General features: G+C 40.2%; 1 protein-coding gene across 1 annotated transcript; it reads left to right on the top strand.

Moving 5' to 3' along the window:
- Nucleotides 1-3,223: 3,223 nt before the first annotated feature.
- LOC143122543 (bile salt-activated lipase-like) lies at nt 3,224-10,343 on the top strand. The gene is made up of 11 exons (XM_076283331.1): nt 3,224-3,289; nt 3,549-3,699; nt 4,140-4,259; nt 4,717-4,917; nt 5,144-5,274; nt 5,423-5,530; nt 5,680-5,794; nt 5,984-6,170; nt 6,294-6,497; nt 9,806-10,003; nt 10,163-10,343. The coding sequence occupies exons 1-11, from the start codon at nt 3,227-3,229 to the stop codon at nt 10,341-10,343; spliced, it is 1,659 nt and encodes a 552-aa protein (XP_076139446.1). The 5' UTR covers nt 3,224-3,226.
- The last annotated feature ends 9,287 nt before the right edge of the window (nt 10,344-19,630 follow it).

The following is a 19,630-nucleotide window of genomic DNA, read 5'->3' as shown; positions in this document are numbered from 1 at the left end:
CACACACACACACACACACACGCATAACATAAACATGTACATGCACACATGCACACAATTCAAGAATTTCTCAGAATTATGAACAGGCAAGATGGAGGTGGGGTTGTATGAAATTAATATTACATGTGAAATCTATGAACTAATCATGTTTTGGTACTTGTTGTCTAGCAGATATCAGTGAGAATTGAGTGTGGATAATGCAATTTAGTGAGACAGTTAGAATCATATAGGCCTTTCAGCGTGATTTATTTTTGTGGAAAAAATGTGCTGGACTGGGCGGCGGTCATATTTTGTACCGCTCTGCAGTACATCTAGTTATTAATACTATTGTAATGTTACTGTTTCTGCACTACAATGGTACTGTTACCACACTGCACATAGTTGTACATACTGTACATATCTATATGGTTCATACTAAATATCCATATTTATTCAGTTTTTCTGTAATATATTCTGTTAATACACTGCATATATCTATATTGTTCTTACTACTACTATAATGGTACCGCCACTACATTGCACATACCTGTACATGTTGTTCATACATTGTTCATATTACAGTACATAGCCATATTTATTCTGCTCTTATAAGGTAACTGCTAATATACTGCACATATTTATATTTAATTTATGCTACTAGTATAAGTATAGTAAGTATAAGTATATATACTCTTTTGATCCCGTGAGGGAAATTTGGTCTCTGCATTTATCCCAATCTGTGAATTAGTGAAACACACTCAGCACACAGTGAACACACAGTGAGGTGAAGCACACACTAATCCCGGCGCAGTGAGCTGCCTGCAACAACAGCGGCGCTCGGGGAGCAGTGAGGAATTAGGTGCCTTGCTCAAGGGCACTTCAGCCATGCCTACTGGTCGGGGTTCGAACCGGCAACCCCTTCGGTTACAAGTCCGAAGCGCTAACCAGTAGGCCACGGCTGCCCCAAACTCTACTCTAAACCACCTTCAGCAAAACAACTGTATACTACTGTCTACTGTGCACTATATTTCTTGTCCTGTCTATGCACCACCTGCCTATACTGTGTATATCACATTGCAGTTTTCTGCTTTTTTGCACTTCTGGTTACACGCAAACTGCATTTCGTTGTCTCTGTCTCTGCACAATGACAATAAAGTTAAATCTAATCTAATTTAATCTAAAAAATTATCTGCCTCTGCTTTGCCTCTTTACGGATCATGCTATGAATAGCAGCAGCAATGTCTGCATAAGTTGAGACATTGTTATTGACCTTCTGGACCAGAGACATTCCATCAATGATTGTTGCTGTATTATATTCATCTGGAAGATTATCTGACAGTGATGCAAGTTTCTGCAAATGCTTTGCAAGTGCTGCTTTAGAGGTTTTCCTTGGGGTCCCCTCAGGTGTCGCCAATGACCATGGTTAAGATCCAAGAGGGTGACAAAAGACTTCTCTCATGTCCAGTCTTTAACATGATGGTCTTGCCATGTGTCTGTGTTTTCTTTTTTGACTCATGCTCGTAAATGTCTTTCATTTTTGCTTTGTCAATGTATTATGGAATTTGTGCTTAGGTTTATCTGACTCCAACTTCTATGTCATGATCTTTACCTGTAGTATGAGCCTGAATCAGATCATCCCTAACCTCTGTTGCTTTGCCTGCTGTAGATATGCAAATGAACTCATGTTCCTCTGAAAATGGATTGATCCAATTTCAGTTTCTGTCTCATCTGATTTTTTTAAACTGTTGTAAATGTATGTACTTGTAGATCAAATCTTGGAAAATAGTTATTATTTCTTTTCAATGGAAATTATTTTAACATCAGATGAAAGACAATTTTAAGTATGATAATAACAATAATAATAATAATAATAATAATAATAATAATAATAATAATAATTGTACATAATGATAACAATGTGTAAAGTATGAATATTTTCACCAACCAGTTCATCTACATCTCATTCCCACATTCTTACTAGTCAAAAGTACAACTGAAATGTATAATGTAGATCATTTTAGCACCTGTGATGCAATTACCATAATTTCCCAACTATTAGCTGCAGCTTATACATTGATTTTGCTAAATTTCTTCAGCTATGAGGTTAATACACGGGGGCAGTTAATATGGTATATGGTTTTGTTTCTTTTAACTTGCATAAAACACTGTCCTGTGGCTTATACACAATACGGCTAATACACAGTATGTATTTCATGTGCCCTGGACATTATAAAATTATCATATTTATGTTAAGCTGGGTACATGTGGTGATGTGAACAATTTTCAGTATTCCTTGAATGTAAAGGTAATATGTGATTGGTAATCATGATGTTTTGATCTCTTGGAATATGTCTTATGGGTAGTTTCAATAAAATACTAATTTACTGAATTTTGGGGTGTTTCCGAATAGTACATTTACAAATAGTAAATAGCATAACAATGCAGACCTATGTAATCATTTGTATTTCAAGTCTCTGCTGGGAGGTAGGAAGGTATAAATACATTGATTAATGAGGTAGTGGGTATTTCAATTAGTGTTGCAACACGTTGTGTCTCTGAAAACGTAGATTTGCTCATTATTACACATAAATCTGGAATTTTATCAACCAAAATGAAGGGCAAAATCACATAATGATTCAAAATATGTATGCCAACATCAAACACTACATATGCATCAGTAATAATGAGGTTTGGATTATTTTCTGGGCTCTTGTGAGTGGTTTAACAAAAAAAGCCAATAGGCGGAATTTCCTTTTTTCAAATCAGAGGTCAACTTTGAAGGCCTATACAGCCACAAAGCTACAAGATCCAACTTGCTATCATACCATTTTATACTCCAGAGATATGTAGCTTTCAGAAAAATATAGTGAGAATTTGCCCCCCCAAGTGGTAGTGACACGCCCCTTTTTGGGCCTGTGGCTCATGGACTATAAAGCAGGGTCTCAAAAAGTCTAGCATTTCATTAAATGAAATCTAGGCATTAAAAACTCTTGAATATGTATTCAAATATTGCACTAGATATTTCCTTTACTGTGGATGTCAGTTGAGAAAGGACCCCTTCACTTGACAACAGTTGGCTTCACTTCATGAGAAAGATGTACAAATTCACAGGTTATCTTAAAGCTGAAGGGCAATTATGTAACAGTGGCAAAAATAGACGGCTTTAGGCAGAGGGAGATAGAGATGGGTATATATATGGCCTGAGAAAAGGCCCCTCAGTCCTGTCTCTGTTGCTGTTGTGTTCACCATGGCCAGGCTAGGACTTCTGCTGGTAGCAGCCCTTTGTCTGGGCTCTGCCTCATCTGCTTCTGTGAGCTCTACTGATTTTGATGACCTTCGTTTAATACATTTTAAACAATTGAATCGATTTTAATGTGTACACAGGATGACATTAAAATTCAGCATGTGAAGTATACTATAATTATGAGCCAGACATAGACTTAGAGGCTTTACAGTTATTGTTGTGGTGTAATTACTCACATGACTGTTTCACCTTTTCTACTTATTTTTTGCTGATTTACATATACATCTTCAGGACCTGATTTACTTTATTGAGTTTTTGTTTTCAGTTGGGAACTGTGTTGACTGAAGGTGGCATGGTCTCTGGAGACAACTATGGTGTTTCTGGACTCTTCCACTACATGGACGTCTTCAGGGGAATCCCCTTTGCTGCTCCCCCTGGTCGCTTCGAGAAGCCCAAACCCCACCCTGGCTGGGATGGTGGGTCTCTCTAAAATGTTCCTATGGGGAATTATTGTTCAGTGAAGCGGTGTGGTCAATGTGGCAGCACCTCTCTTGATGATACTTTCAAGTAGTCATCACAGTCAACATGCAATGACAGTTACTATTATTAGTACCCTAACACATAGATGAAACTGGACAATGAATCAAGAAATGTGATGACAGTCGCTTGCCTTGTCATTTGGGATATGGTTATGTCGATTATGGTTATGAGGTTTTATATCACTGGTGAACATTTTCAAGTGAGACACAACCAGCAAGAAAAGTGAGGCAAAGCTTTAAAAATGAATAATGATTTATTTTTTAAAATGCAGGCAGAAATGTGCAATAGGTAAAGCAAGAACAACTATTTTACAACCACTGACTTATTTATGTTAGGCTGCATTAATGACCACTCCCATTTCTTCTCCTGTCTGCAGGTGTTCTGAAAACCAAAGACTTCAGGAAGAGATGTATTCAGCTCAACCTCCTCCAGACAGACACTCGTGGTGATGAGGACTGTCTCTACCTCAACATCTGGGTACCCCAGGGACGCAAAGGTATTCCGTCTTTATCCTCATGCAAAGACTAATTTGACTGAACATACATCAAAGAACACCAACACTTGACGACAGTGGGGAAGGAGGTAGAGCAACCGGAAGCTTGCCGGTTCAAGCCTGGCTCCTTACCCTGTCGAAGTGTCCTTGAGCAAGCAACTGAACCCCAAACTGTTCCTGATGCACTGTGTGTGTGTGTGTGTGTGTGTGTGTGTGTGTGTGTGTGTGTGTGTGTGTGTGTGTGTGTGTGTGTGTGTGTGTGTGTGTGTGTGTGTGTGTGCGTGTGTGAATGGGTGAATGTGAGGCGGGAAATGATAAAGTTTTGAGTGCTTGGATCCATCATTTATCATCTCACACTAACTCTACCCTTCTGTGTCATAGGCTACCACCTCACATAGATGCTTTCCTGCTTGCATATCCATAGTAATGGCTTCAGTATCTTCTCTCTGACTCTCTGCAGAGGTCTCTACCAACCTCCCTGTCATGGTCTGGCTCTTTGGGGGTGGCTTCCTTGCTGGTGCTTCCAACGGAGCAAACTTCCTTGACAACTATCTGTACGATGGAGAGGAGATCGCCAACAGGGGAAAGGTCATTGTGGTGACACTGAGCTACCGTGTTGGAACTCTGGGCTTCCTCAGTACTGGAGATGACGGCATCCCTGGTGAATAGGCAGCGGCACAAACTCTTCAGGAGTCAAGAGAATCTGTAGTCATTTATTGTAGTTACTGAACTGAAAAGAATGACAGAATTGAACCAAGTACAATGAACGGGAGCTAAAAATAAACTGAATTTGTATTAAACTAAGAAAAGCCATTATGCTGTATAGAATAATTAATCTAAAGTGCAATTCAGACTGACCTGAACTAAAAGGAGTGATCCACTGATAGGTAACTACGGCTTGTGGGATCAGCATGCTGGGATTGCCTGGGTGCACAGGAACATCAAGGCTTTTGGTGGAGATCCCGACAACATCACCGTCTTCGGAGAGTCTGCTGGAGGCGCCAGTGTCAACTTCCAGGTAGAAATGCCAACTCACCCCTCTCTCTCTCTCTCTCTCTCTCTCACTCTGTAGCACTGTAGTTTTCTATCACTGGCCTTAGTTATCCAGTTTAAACACACATCTATAGTGTTAACCCTCTCAGCCATCTTCTCTATGTTCCCCACAGCTCATTACTCCCATGAATAAGGGGCTCATCCGCAGAGGCATCTCCCAGAGTGGTGTGGCTCTCTGCCCCTGGGGCATCAACAGGAACCCCAGACAGTTTGCTGAGCTGGTAAACCTGACACCTGTTGTCAGATTGCTATTACATTATCCTCATGTCTATGTCTTACATGTGTTAAATATCCATCCCTATTGGACGTATGGAGACGTTCAATCAATCTTCTTTTTGCCACTAGTTTAATAAAAATCAACCCTTCACAGGTTGCCACAAGGGTGGGCTGCCCAACTGATGATAAGATGGTGGCTTGTCTGAAGATGACTGATGCTGTTGCTCTGACTCTTGCTGGCACTTTGGAGATGCACGGGTCTCCAGAAGGTGGGTTCAGAATGTGTTCCATATTACAAAGTGTATAATGTGTGTGTGTGTGTGTGTGTGTGTGTGTGTGTGTGTGTGCATGTGTGTGTGTGTGGTTGGAAAGTTGTGGGTTGTGTAGATGGGGGTGTTTTTTTTCTTTTTCTTCTCTTCACTGATGCTAACTTCTGATTGGGGGTCTCTCTCCATCAGCTCCCATTGTCAACAACCTGGTCCTCTCTCCTGTCATCGATGGAGACTTCCTGCCTGATGAGCCTGCTAACCTGTTTGTCAATGCTGCAGAGAGGGACTATATTATTGGTGCCAATGACATGGACGGCCACATCTTCACTGGTCTTGACGTGCCGTCCATCAACCGGCCTCTTCCCACTACACCTGTGTGAGTGGCGAGCTACTGTCCTAACACTGTCCTAACCTCCTGATACATATCCATGAGGACCATTCACTAAACTCCATGCTGTCAGTTCAGACCTAACCACTTATGATTATTCTTTTATCTTAGTGAGGATTTGAAGACCCTCATAGCTGCCTTCACCAAAGTGAAGGGACAACAGGCTGCTGACCTGGCCTACAATGAGTACACCTCCACTTGGGGGAACAGGCCTAGCAAGGAAGAGGTGAAGAGGGCTATTGTGGAAGTGGAGACCGACTACATCTTCCTGATTCCCACTCAGGCCGCTCTCTACCTGCATAACAGCGTTGCCACGTAAGGCTCATTGGTAGAAACACTGTTTATCTATAGGTGACAAAGTCAAAGTCTAGGCAGCAAAGGGCTTCGTTCGCACGGCACCTGTGCTCATAAATGTATTCACTGTTATTTGTCATTTAGCTGAAATTCTTATCCAAAGTGACATACAGTGAACTAAGAATGTGGACAGTCCCTCTGGACCAACATGGGGTTAAATGGGGAAATCTGGCCCTGTTGCTCAAGGTCACTGAGTACTGTTGGTGGGAAATAAGATTTGCTACATAGCTCGTTATCCTGCTAGTGGATAGCGCAGCCAGGTGGCAACAAAGCTATGTTATGGGGACAGATTTTAGACTGTGTTTGTGCCTCTTAACAGACTCAAAATGTCATTACAAGTACTGTACAACATGAACAGGATCCTTACAAGACTGACTGTACGTAAACACTGGATTTATACTCTTTCTACAATGAATGCATTATGTTCCTATACCATATTGTCTACTGTCCAACAGTTCAAGGCTTGGACAAATATAATTTATGGCCTTGTAAAATCAGAACCTGGTAAAAGGGTCTGGCATTGTGACGCCCGTAGACTTTGCGTTAACTTTGAAATCATAGGTCCAGCCTAATCAATCACATTGATTGGGTATTCCTGACGTTACTTCCTGACCTACTTCTCCAACAAACTGACAATGAACAGCATTGACAGTTAGGAAACAATGTACAGTATGTAGGCCTTCTCTTGCTGTACATAAATACACATTCTATAGCGTGATCCCCTCTCATCACTGATTGGCCTGTCTTCTGTGATGTTTGATGTAAACGTGATGGAAAGGTGGGCGTGACCAAGCGAATCATCACTGACTCAATGCACAGACTATGCAATATATTTTTGAATTCTCTTTACATTTTGGAAGCAATTTCTGGGACCACACAGTCTTTACAATTTTCCAAACCTATAACCAAGAGACAAAGAGAGACATTTCTAACAATCATTTTGTTTACTAACCAAAGCAGTTTGCATATGGGGTGGGTTTTTCAAGGGAACACTGTACTATCTCAGATTTTGAGCTACTCTCAGTCTCAACACTTACTTACAGTGGAGTAAATATCACTGGTCTTTGAGTCATCATTCTCTCCATCGGCGGAGCGAGGGGGTGGCTCGGGGGCTCAATCTTTTTTCAAAAGCCCCGAATCTTTTTTTTTTGTATGTGTTTTCAATTTTTAACGATTCTAATTTCTAATTTCAGGACATGTTCCAGTACCGGGTCATTTACCCCCCTCCCCCCAACATTCTAAATCAATTGTATGCACCATATTGCTATGTAGCATAGTAATGTTATACACCATTTGAAAGCTTTCTCTTGGGAATCCAACTTTTTTCATGTACAATCTGTATAGTGCTTTACATTCTCAGATTAATCGTATTATGTCTCAATTAAATTTGATCCAAAATGCCCCCCACCCCCTCCTCCGCTTTTGGTGCTACCCTGACATCTGGCTGCAGTGTAGCTGCAGCACAATAACTACTAGATGCAACATATTGGGTACTGAAATATTCACAAGAATCCATAGAAATTGAATCTTCATGTTGTATTATCCAATATTAGTTGTACAGATGTATAGTCTATCTTATACACACTCATTGAACCAACAAATTAAATGCAAAAATAGAGACTTTTTTTGTAATTATTCCATATTTTATGTAGTCAGTCTATATCAGAACATACAATCTAAATAGTCCACAAGAAATCTCAAAGTGTTACCTTTCATTTGAGACCAGGATTATGCTTCTACACAAAGGGGTTCATGTGCAGTAAGCATTTGATTGTCAGTATGCATTTTGGATAACCAAAAGTCCTATGGGGAGTTTCCATAGGGCATTTTACAAAACGCATGAGCATACCTTGGCAAATAATGGTCTAAAGTAAGTAGTTTTCATTCTATATTGATCTACTTTTGCACACAGCTTCACAAGACCTGATGCTAGGGCTCAGTTGTGTTTCTAGGTCATCTCAAGTGACCTACTGTAGAGGGCTGAAATGTGGTCAGTTCAGAGATGCTTGTTATCCAGGCAGAATGAGAAAATAATATTCTAGCCTCTGTAACTCTGTGTCAGTACATCACACAGTTTTTTCTGATTGTTGTCCACGAAACTACAGTGTCTAAGCTTTCCAAAGAGGTCAAGCATTTGATTATAGGCCAAAGTAAGTAGGAGCAATGATCTCCTAAGTAGATGATGTACAATGTCGGGCAAAATACTCAAAATGGGGCGTATGCATAATTAACTTCCCCTCGGTTTCTCTATAAATGTTACAAAATGTACTATTACTGAGGAAATATCCCTTATTTTTAAAGCCCAATATTGACAGATAGCCTAATCTGATTTCCCACACGATGAGTTTAGGCATTGCCAGAGCCGTGTTGAGATGATAGATAGATAGATAGATAGATAGATACTTTATTGATCCCCATGGGGAAATTCAAGATGTAGCAATTTACGTCATAAACCTGGCAGGAAACAAGTTCAGAGCGGCGCAGTCAGTTCAAACACCAAGCCGGTAAGAAAAACTATTAGACATTAGGCAATTAGGCTACTGTACCCCGGAATACAAAAATAAACTTCAAAAGAAAGTCTCAATGACCGAATCATTAGATTTACCTGTTCTCAGTTGAGTTCGTTTATTGTAGGCTAGTAGCCTAGGCAAATATGAAACGGAGATGTAACGTGGCTACCGGCGGTTTTTGAACTTGCATGTTTCATGCATTTTAGGGCAAAAAATACCTTCCTCGACATCAAAAGATGTTACCCAACACCCCATTTCTCCACTCCAGCATGAGCCCAGCACAACCAACGTTAATTATTGGCACAGCAGTCAACCAATCAGCAAGATAACTATCTATGGTAACTAGGCCTACAGCAAAATAAAATATAGCCTATAGGCCTATGCCTACTGATTACAGGGCCTACATTTCAGCGCTGGATATGATTTATTCAAGTCCCGCAACTCTAGCCATCATAATGCGTGAAATTCCTGCACACATGTTACAGCGCTGTCTGGTAACGTTAATCTATTAATGGAGCTGCGTGAATGCGGGACCGGACGGACCAACTTCTGACTTGAATCGAACGTAACCCCATGCAAAGACACACACACACGTGCAGAGAACCACCTTGCAGGTGCGCTCTTTCTCTAGATCTCGCAGCAGGACTTGTCACCGCTAAATTATTGGCCATAATCTGCCGGGGGTGTATGCCCCCCCTAGCCTTCCCATGTTCTTCTCTTTCTCCCTCTCTCCTTCATTTTCTTTCTTTGTTCGTCCAGGACGGGACGTACCTACTCCTACCTGTTCACTCAGCCTTCTAGAATGCCCGTTTACCCCAGCTGGATGGGGGCTGACCACGCTGACGACTTGCAGTATGTCTTCGGCAAGCCCTTCGCCACTCCTCTGGGATACTGGCCCAAGCACCGTGATGTCTCTAGATACATGATCGCCTACTGGACCAACTTTGCCAGGACCGGGTATGAGAGAGAAATTCATTAAAATCAGATCAATCTGCCAGATCAACTGTAATCCTATAGTGAGACACATTGATCAAAATAGATGTTTATTTTAACTTCTATTTAATTATTTTAAATGCTCCATTAAATCTTCTCTCTCTCTGTCTCTCTTTCCAACAGAGACCCTAACAAAGGTGAGTCTGATGTTCCCGTCAACTGGCCTCCTTTCGACAGTCAGACTCACAAGTATGTGGACATCAACCACAGGATGGGTAGAAACTCTGTCAAGCAGAAGTTGAGGATGCGCTTTGTCAACTACTGGACCAACACTTTCGCCAGCTTGCCCACCATCTCTGAGTAGACTGGCCTAAATTTTTCTTGATTTCCTCAATCCTGTGAAATAGATGATTTTTTCAGACAATGAAACAAAACAATGCAATAAAAATGTTAATAGCTTTAATTATGGTAGTCGTGCTTTTATACCTGTACATACAACTCCAAATTATACTTGGAAGTATAATACTGACACAGGCTATTCAACCATTTAGCTTTAGATTTTCTAAACCTGTATACACTGATTTAAGAAATTCTGTCTTACCAAACCCATGATGAGTAATTCTGATACTAGTATATGCTGTTTACTGATAATTGTTGCTCATTTCAAATGAAAATATAACCGCAAGTGGCAGTGGCGATTCTAGACATTTTTAACAAGGGTGGCACTGGTGAGGCACTGATTAATTCAAGGGTGGCATGAGGCAAAACATCCAGATAAACAGAAACTGTGAAATTAGCACAAATACATTAGGGAAACCAGACACAAACACCATACTCATAAATTGAAAGGAAAAAAAACCACAAATACCTTACTCTTACATAAAATTTCTTTGTATTTGAATAAAATAATACAAACATATTAAAGTTAATTATCTAAGTTGTCTGTCCATGGGCTATGCTGTGCTAAAACAAATTCCATCATGGGGACATTAGAATATAATCCATTTAATTCTATTCTATTAAATGAAGATATACAAATATACTCATCCAAGATGTTTTCCCCCACAATAACTTACAGTATATCTATGCGCATCTATTTTTGTAGCTGTTAAAATAATTTGACCTGCTTTTTTGTCTATTTGTTTATTTTCTTTAAAGTTCTCAAAAAACTTGAGGGTGGTATGAAGGAGTGTATTGTGTATGTGAGCAATTTCATCTTCCTAAATCTCAATATTATGATCACAACAAGTGTGGGCAAATTATTAATTAAATTTTCACGTGGGGTAACTTGTTGCAGGGCAACCACATAACCGGTTCTATGTCTTCCGATTGGATGATTAATGATCAGTTTCTTGATAACTTTAAAGTAGTGTAGTAAAGTGAAGGAGTGTATTGTGTATGTGAGCAAACATTGTTCACGTTGCACATGGGGCATATTGTTGCAGGTCAACCACATAACCAGTTCCATGTGTTCGAATTGGAAGGTTCTCAAGAAACTTGAGGTTGGTTTGAGGGAGTGTATTGTGTGTGTGAGCAACCTACATGTTACTTATCTGCCTGAATCTCAATATTCTGATCACAACAACTCTGGGCAAATTACAAGTCAGCACCAGTGCTGCATGCATTGTTTTGCACTTTTATAATCACATCACCAAAAGTAGTTTATTGGTTTTACCAAAAGTATTTGCCAGTATTTTTAAACTACAAACCTATAAAGTATTTTGATACAAAATATGATGCCATTTTTTTCCAACTAAATAAAATACAAATGACAACAAAGTATTTTGTATTTTAAATACATGTATCAGACATGCCTATCCCTGGCTTTTGGCTGCAGCAACTCAAGCTAGGTAGTACTGATTGTTTTGTGTTTGTTTTGTGTTTATGTTAGTTTTGATCCAATTTGACAGCTTTGCTATGTTGCCCACCCAAAATGTCTACCAGCCCACCCAAATATAGTAGCCTAGCCTAGGTTAGAACCAGCCCTGCCCTGCATGGAGACATATTTTACGATAATAATGGAGAAAATGTTAGCAAAACTTTAGGTTTTTGTTAACGGAATCTCCCTCCCTCATTCATCTATTTGCGCAACAGCCCACATTCTGCGTTCAATCCAGGGAGACAAGTGAAATAAATGTTTTTTTTTAAGCGGACATCGCCATAGGCATGATATTTAGGCTACCTCTGTTAGGCCTACAAAAAGTTGCGAATTAAGGAGTATTTCCTGATCGGGGAAACCTTTCGGTCCGCGGTTCTATAATATCATTAAATTGTGCCGCAAATTAACAGACAGAAGTGGGGCGTAATTTTAATTCATGGCTCCGTAGACCAGCAATCTACTCGTCGAGGAGGCTCATAATTTGAGAAACGCTGCAGATTATAGACAGAGAAATCTCTGGGAACAGAACGCAGGCATATGATTTTGTTGTCACACGCTACTATGGAAAATGAACTTTATAAAGCCCGGCTCGGCCAAAAAAAAAAAAGAAAAAAGTATGTCAGATGGCCAGTCCAGCCCTGCGTTATTTAAGCAAAAGTGGAACGTGCGCAATGTTTCATTTATCCCTCCTGATTGGGACGAATAAAACAGGCATGGGGGACGAAAGAAACAGTTTAGCCTAAGCTATGTAAACTTCCCATAATTTCAATATTTTACAACAAATGCTTGTTTGGTTGAATGGTCATACTGTACATGTCTTTAGAATATCGCTACATCTAGCCTCGATGCGACAAGTGTTTAGTGAGTAGGCCTAAGCTTGATGAACCATAAATGAAAAGTTTTCTTAACATTACATTAGGACATTATTGCCATTAAACACTTTTACAAAAGTATAGGCCTAGCCTACAGTTAACACTTAATGACCTAGCAAATGTCGGCGACTTAAGTGTGTGATTAGATAAATAGGCACTGGCAGATGCAATAAATAGATATCTTTGCGTGTTAGCACAAGCAGTAGCCTGTAGGCCAATAAAGGCAAGCGTGTTTGCCACTTACATTTCTGACGTCTGATGCTGCAAGTGCATCAAGAAAGGTCCTGCCTTAGACCATGTTAATGGCCAATCGTAGACTAAGATTTGGGGGTGGCACCTGGGGTGGCCAATCGAATCTCAAGGGTGGCCTGTGCCACCTGGAGCCACCCCTCTGACTCCACCCCTGGCAAGTGGTAATTGTCACGGTCCAAGCAAAATGGCAATGGGTATTTTCTGTTTTGTGAGATCATGCATTGATTTGGGACCTATAGTAAAAATGTATTGTCTGTACCTATTACGGTTATGGCTGCAGACACTAATGTAGCACCCCCTATGGAGAGAATTTCATGAAATTTAGTGTGCCTCCAAAGAGTGCCTTATTGATTCTATGTATCACTGAGCACCACTGAGCACTGAACATGGGTAATAGAATCATTATCCTAAAAGTTGATTGATGCATAATTTTCAAACGGAGCGACGAATCAAAAATCAGATAAAGTCAATCTGTTAGGCTTGGTATGTAGATGAAGTGTACCGAATTCTGTGGGAATCGGATCAACGGTCTAGGAGATTAGTTTCACTTTTGAGATTTTTGAAAATGCCGAGACAATTTACCATGGTCAGTTGGCATTGCTGACTTCATTTGATGCAGGAGGAACAAGAGGAAATAAAAGTTTGCTTTTCTTCTTGGACCCCTAATAATAATAATAATAATAATAATAGAATAATCAGAACAGAATGTAGGATTCCCACAGCTTTTTCTGCTTGGACCCCTAACAACAGGAGTCCTGCAGCTTTGCTGCTTGGATCTCTAAAAATCTCTCTGGGCTTCACTGGGTCTTAACAGGGTCAAACTGTATTGATTAGTGATTAGTTAAATTCCCGGCTTCCACCATTGAGCAAGGCACTTAACCCCAAGTTGTTCCGGGGACAATGTCCCTTGTAATTGAATTGACATATGTAAGTCACTTTGGATGAAAAGTGTCTGCTAAATGAATAAATGCAAATATAAATGTGATCATGCAACAAGCACAGGGGAAGTTAAATGGAAAATGTCATGACCGTGTTTTTAGCCTGGAAGCCAGCCCGAATTTACCCTGCCCACAAAATTTGAAGTCGGGAAATTCAGTCTGGACTGGCTCTATTGAGAAGTCTCCATGCTTGCACCAGACCGGTTCACATCAATCAAATTGTCTGGACGGGCTTTATACAATGATGGACAGATTAGCAACAGTGCCCAGTCATTCATGTCACCTCAGCACACTTGAGTTGATATTGCATCGCTAAAGAAGCGAAATCTTTATATTCAGCTATCACATTTGTTGTACAAGATATGGACTGCACGATAAAAAAAACAGATAACTGTAATCAAGGCATTTGCCTGTATCAGTTGAAACACACCCCATAATCACATCCCAATGGTGCGGTACCAGACTCAAATTCTAAATACAAATTAGTCTGGCTACGTCAGGCTAGTGCATTATAGTTTGAAAGCATACAATTTTGCAGACAGTAGATGAAAGGGATTCTAATGAGATTTAGATATGTTGGTCGCAAGAGGCCACTGCAGCCCATTTCATCTAAAAAATGCCTTTGTCCACCAGATGAGATTTTGTCCCATATTATATGCTTTAATTAAATGATTAGGCTGTCTAAAAGTTTCGTTTTGTGTTTTTAAGTATTTGTTTAGCACTAGCAGAGACTAGGAGACAAATCACTAATGGGAAAATGAATGGGGGTTTATGAAGCCACTTTGTAACGCTGAGTTGAGAGTGGGTGCTGCCATGTAATGTAAATAGCCAATTGCATTGTTGGAATTGGCCTTCGTGAGGCCATGCTGATGCTTGATTATGGCCATGCTGTGAAAGTTGATGCATGGAGTGAGCAAGTTAACACAAAGAAACATCATTTTTAGCTTAAATTGAGCAACTGGAGGAGCTATTTACAATGTTTAATTCAGATTTAAACAAGGATTCACCTGATGTACTTTTAATGTAGATAAAACATTCCTATTTGGAGTTACAGATGTTTCCCTATTTGAGTAGAAGCCTGACCTGTTAGTCCAAAAAAAACTTCAGGGAGGGATCACTAAGATGGCCACTGAGGACTTTACAGTCCTCATGGATGCATCCTAATGCATTTGCTTATTGTAGTTGCATCATATCATGTGGTGATGAGTTGAGAGTTGAATAGAGTTGAGTAGTATGAGATCATCCTAAAAGGGAGGTTTGAAACTGCAAATTTACATCAGATTGGTTGAGACAGAGATACAGTAACACCATGGTTTGTGAAATTCCATATTATGATTACAAGAGTAGGGTCGGGTTAAAGGATCACACCACCTTTTTGGAAAATTAGCTCATTTTCCGCCTACCCCAGAGTTAGATAAGAGATTAGATTACATTCAACTTTACTGTCATTGTGCAGAGTAAGTACAAAGACAACAAAATACAGTTTGTGTCTAATCTGCAGTGCAAAATAGCAGAAAAGTGCAATGTGATATACAAAGTATAGGCAGGTGGTGCATAAACAGTATAAGATATATAGTGCAGTGTAGACAGTAGTATACAGTTAAGAAGTTGGTATGGTTTACAGTAATATAAATTAAAAATAAATATGTGCAATGTATTAGAAGCCTTGTAAGAGCAGAATAGATATGGCTATATAGTATGAACAACATGTACAGATATGTGCAGTGTAGTAGCAGTAACATTATAAGAATAGTATGAACAATATATGCAGTTTATTAACAGTAACATATTATAATAATTGTTGATTGGCAAAATGTTCGCTGTCAAGGTTGCCATGGTTGTGGACACCTCAACACACACAGGCAAGGAGGCATCGGGCGGGGGGGGGGAGTGGGGGGTTGGGGGCTTAGTTGGTTGGTTGTCACTAGGATGCAGAGCTCTGTAGAGTTCTGTAGGGTGACAGCTGCAGGGAAGAAACTTCCTCTGAACCTGCTGGTTTAGGTGCTGAGAGACCTGTAACGCCTCCCGGAGGGGAGTGGGGTGAACAGTCTGTGGTTGGGGTGAGAACAGTCTTTGATGATTCTGCGCGCCTTGCGCAAGCATCGCTTGCCCTGGATGGCCTCGATGGAGGGAAGAGCAGAGCAGTTGCCATACCATACTGTGACACAGTTGGTGAGGATGCTGTCGATGGTGCAGCAGTAGAAGTTCACCAGAATCTAAGGATACAGGTGGACCTTCCTTAGTCTCCTCAGGAAGAAGAAACGCTGGGGAGCCTTCTTGATCAGGGTAGAGGTGTTGAGGGCCCAAGATGTGGACACCCAGAAACTTGAAGCTGGTGACATGCTCCATCTCAGTCCCGTTGATGAGAATGGGGGTGTGTGTGCTAGCTTTAGACTTCCTGAAGTCCACAATGAGCTCTTTGGCCTTTTTGGTGTTGAGAGGATTGTTACAGTAGATAAGAGTATCAAGAGGATACTATCCTTCTCTTCTCTGTGTGTGCAATAATCCAGTCTGAGACCGTTAGTTTATCTAAGTATCCTGGAAATCCAGAGTTCTCACGAGAACACAATTTGAATTTGCTCAGCGAGTGAGTCTGGCAATTAGCCTGACGTAGCCATACTCAATTCTAGCCAGAATATGAGTCTGATACTGCTCCATTGGGACGCAATTATGGGGAGTGTTTCAACCGATACTGGGGGGAATGCCTCTGCACTCAATTGGATAGACCTAACCAATCAGAACCAACAACGAAATAACTTACCGTGAGATGTAGGAAGAACACACAATCCATCCTTCTTCTCCACAAATGCCTTAACATTGTTTTCTAGTCTTTTGTAAAAGTTATTGTGCCAAAAATATCTCCTACAACACTCGTGAGCAAAATCTAAGAGATACGTAGGTAGGCTATTAGGAAAAAACTGCCTAAAGCCTATATCCCCTCCGTTTTTAAAAATAATTCTGTTGAACAGTGATATGCTACAAACATGTTATAAACAGCTGGGAAAGGCTGTCGCAAATCCCTCGAACAGGTGGTCAATCAGAGATTTCAAACAAACAAGGGAACAACATGTCACAATGCAACACACTGTTTTCCCTTGATGAAAGTGAAACCATGAGCTAAAAAGTTGTCATGTTCTTCATGTTTATGTGATATCTGGGAATAGCCCCTCAGACTAGCCTAGAAATCTAGACGCACCCTAGTGGCAGCAAATTTTATTTGCTGCCCGGGCTAGTCTAGCAACTCTCCGTTGGCTTGCAAGCTGGAAAAATTAAACTTTGATAGGGCCAATCACATTGTGTATAGAGTCGTTAGGCGGGCTTAACATAATGATTGATGGCAGAGTTGAAACGGTTCAGCGTGAATTCACTGCTACTTGAAAACAAAGAAGATGGATGTTGCTGTTGGCGAACAGCGTGACACGAGTTAAGCTTTTTTTAAGTTGGCAAAAGTTTGAACTAGCCAACTAGCTCCGCTGGAGGGAAAATGCATGGGACTCATGAGTTGTAGCGCTATCCTATTGCGTGCAGAGGGAATTTGAAAGAACCGATTATCCCGCCCCTCGGACTGAGCACTGCGAACGGTGAGTGCCCAGACCCTACATTTTAATGTGGGTCTGGCTCGTCAGGCTACCCTCAGACAGTTCTGATGGCAAAACAAATGACATTAAATGAAACAGACTGAATTGAAAAGCAAAAAATGAAATAAAAATACATTATGTACATTTGGATATATTTATTTTTCATTGAAACACAAGAGAACAAAATGAACAACTTGTAGTTTTGTTTGTATTTGTGAGTTGTAATATATAAATGACAAAAAAAAAAAAAACTCAATGATTTTTTGGGATAAATAAATACTAATTACTTGGCTTTGTCTCTTTTTCAAGGTCAAGTTACCAGTTTTCAAGTTCAAGTTTTGTTGAAGAAACTGACCCTTACTTTTTCCAGGAATGAGTGACGCTATTAATTCTGTAATCCTAATTCAGTTGCTGAACCTGTGAATGTATTGCTGTGATCAGGGGTGCAGGAGATATTTTGAAAGTGAGGGGGACCAAATTGTAAACACAAACCTATAGTGAGATGAGATTTCCAGATATCGGATCGTCACCTCTGGCCCACTTTCAACTATAAACTTGCCAGAATATTAAGATAATACCATTGATTGATTTCAAACTATTTTTTGATAAAAATGGTCAAAACTGTGAGATGAGCACAACGCCAGATTTGCCCTCAGACCAGCTTCTTGCTATGTGCAATTCTATGTTTATTTATTTATTTTAGATTTATTTCACACTATTTGGCCCAATGGTAGAATACTCAATACTCAAGCAAAATGGGATGTTGATATTTTATGAAGCCATGAATGAATCATCATGCCTATAATCCAAACATAGACTACATGATCAAATAGCCTAGTTAGGCCTATACTTAAATTGTCTGGTATAAACCAAATCCACTCTCCACTATGTGTTTGCAGTTAATATTTATGCAACGTTAGAACATGTTGGCTTAACAAGTTACCAGTCCAAAACACACAGAAAATTGCAACAGAAAGTTGACTTTATAATCAACTACTATTTGTTCCAACAGCAACAACAACAAAGCATTTATAAAATTAAAAAAAAAAATACTGTTACTGTAGTAACTGTAACACATTATCCCAAGCTTTAAAGAGCTCCCTACGTCTGTGACAGGCAGACGTGACACCGCTAAATTCTCAGCTTGTTTATACCCCACACTGAACGCATAAGAATGCTATAGGCCCATCACTCTGGGGTGTGGTAGCCTGCTCTCTGGGATGTATGCACGAAGGTAACTGACATATCCAATTTGTGTCTTGAAATTATGTTTGAAATAAATGTCTTAGAACAACAACGTTGGGTATAGACTTGTATTTTATATTTAGGCTAGTAGTGAAAACGAGTTGATAAGTGGGCTAGTTGAGTTTGTTATCAATAAACATAACAGCTAATGTCATGTTGAGCATGAGACTAGGCTACCATAAATCCTCAAATTATGCCCGATTGATTCTATTTATAGCGGGACAAATAATGGCAGGTTCCTATAGCCTATACAAGACGGGGTAACAATTGCCTATACCAGTGTTTCTCAAAGTGTGGTCCGGGGACCACTGGTGGTCCGCAAGCTATCCCAAGTGGTCCGCGAGCAGACGTTGTAAAAAACTAGATGTACCGCAGAGCGGTACAAAATATGACCGCCGCCCAGTCCAGCACATTTTTTCCACAAAAAGAAATCACGCTGAAAGGCCTATATGATTCTAACTGTCTCACTAAATTGCATTATCCACACTCAATTCTCACTGGTATCTGCTAGACAACAAGTACCAAAACATGATTAGTTCATAGATTTCACATGTAAAATTCATTTTATACAACCCCACCTCCATCTTGCCTGTTCATAATTATGAGAAATTCTTGATTGTTTGTGTTATGTTTATGTTATGTGTGTCGGTGTGTGTGTGTGTGTGAGTGTGTGTGTGTGTGTGTGTGTGTGTGTGTGTGTGTGTGTGTGTGTGCGTGCCTGCGTATGTGCCTGTGCATGGAAGCGTACATATGTCTACTGTGTGAGTATGTGTCATGATTACTGTGAATGTGTGTGTGTGTGTGTATCTGTTTGTGCACATGTGTGCACATGAACTGGGCTAACATGACCCCTGGAGGCAAATATATACGGAAAAAATGGTGTAGAG

This window comes from Alosa pseudoharengus, unplaced genomic scaffold (genome assembly GCF_046254945.1).
Source record: "Alosa pseudoharengus isolate Yale_2024_CS ecotype anadromous, Long Island Sound unplaced genomic scaffold, YU_APseudo_1.1 YU_APseudo_1.1_scf_14, whole genome shotgun sequence".
Classification (NCBI taxonomy): Eukaryota; Metazoa; Chordata; class Actinopteri; order Clupeiformes; family Clupeidae; genus Alosa; species Alosa pseudoharengus.
The sequence above is the reverse complement of the archived record's forward strand: the minus strand, read 5'-3'. Positions and strand labels throughout refer to the sequence as shown.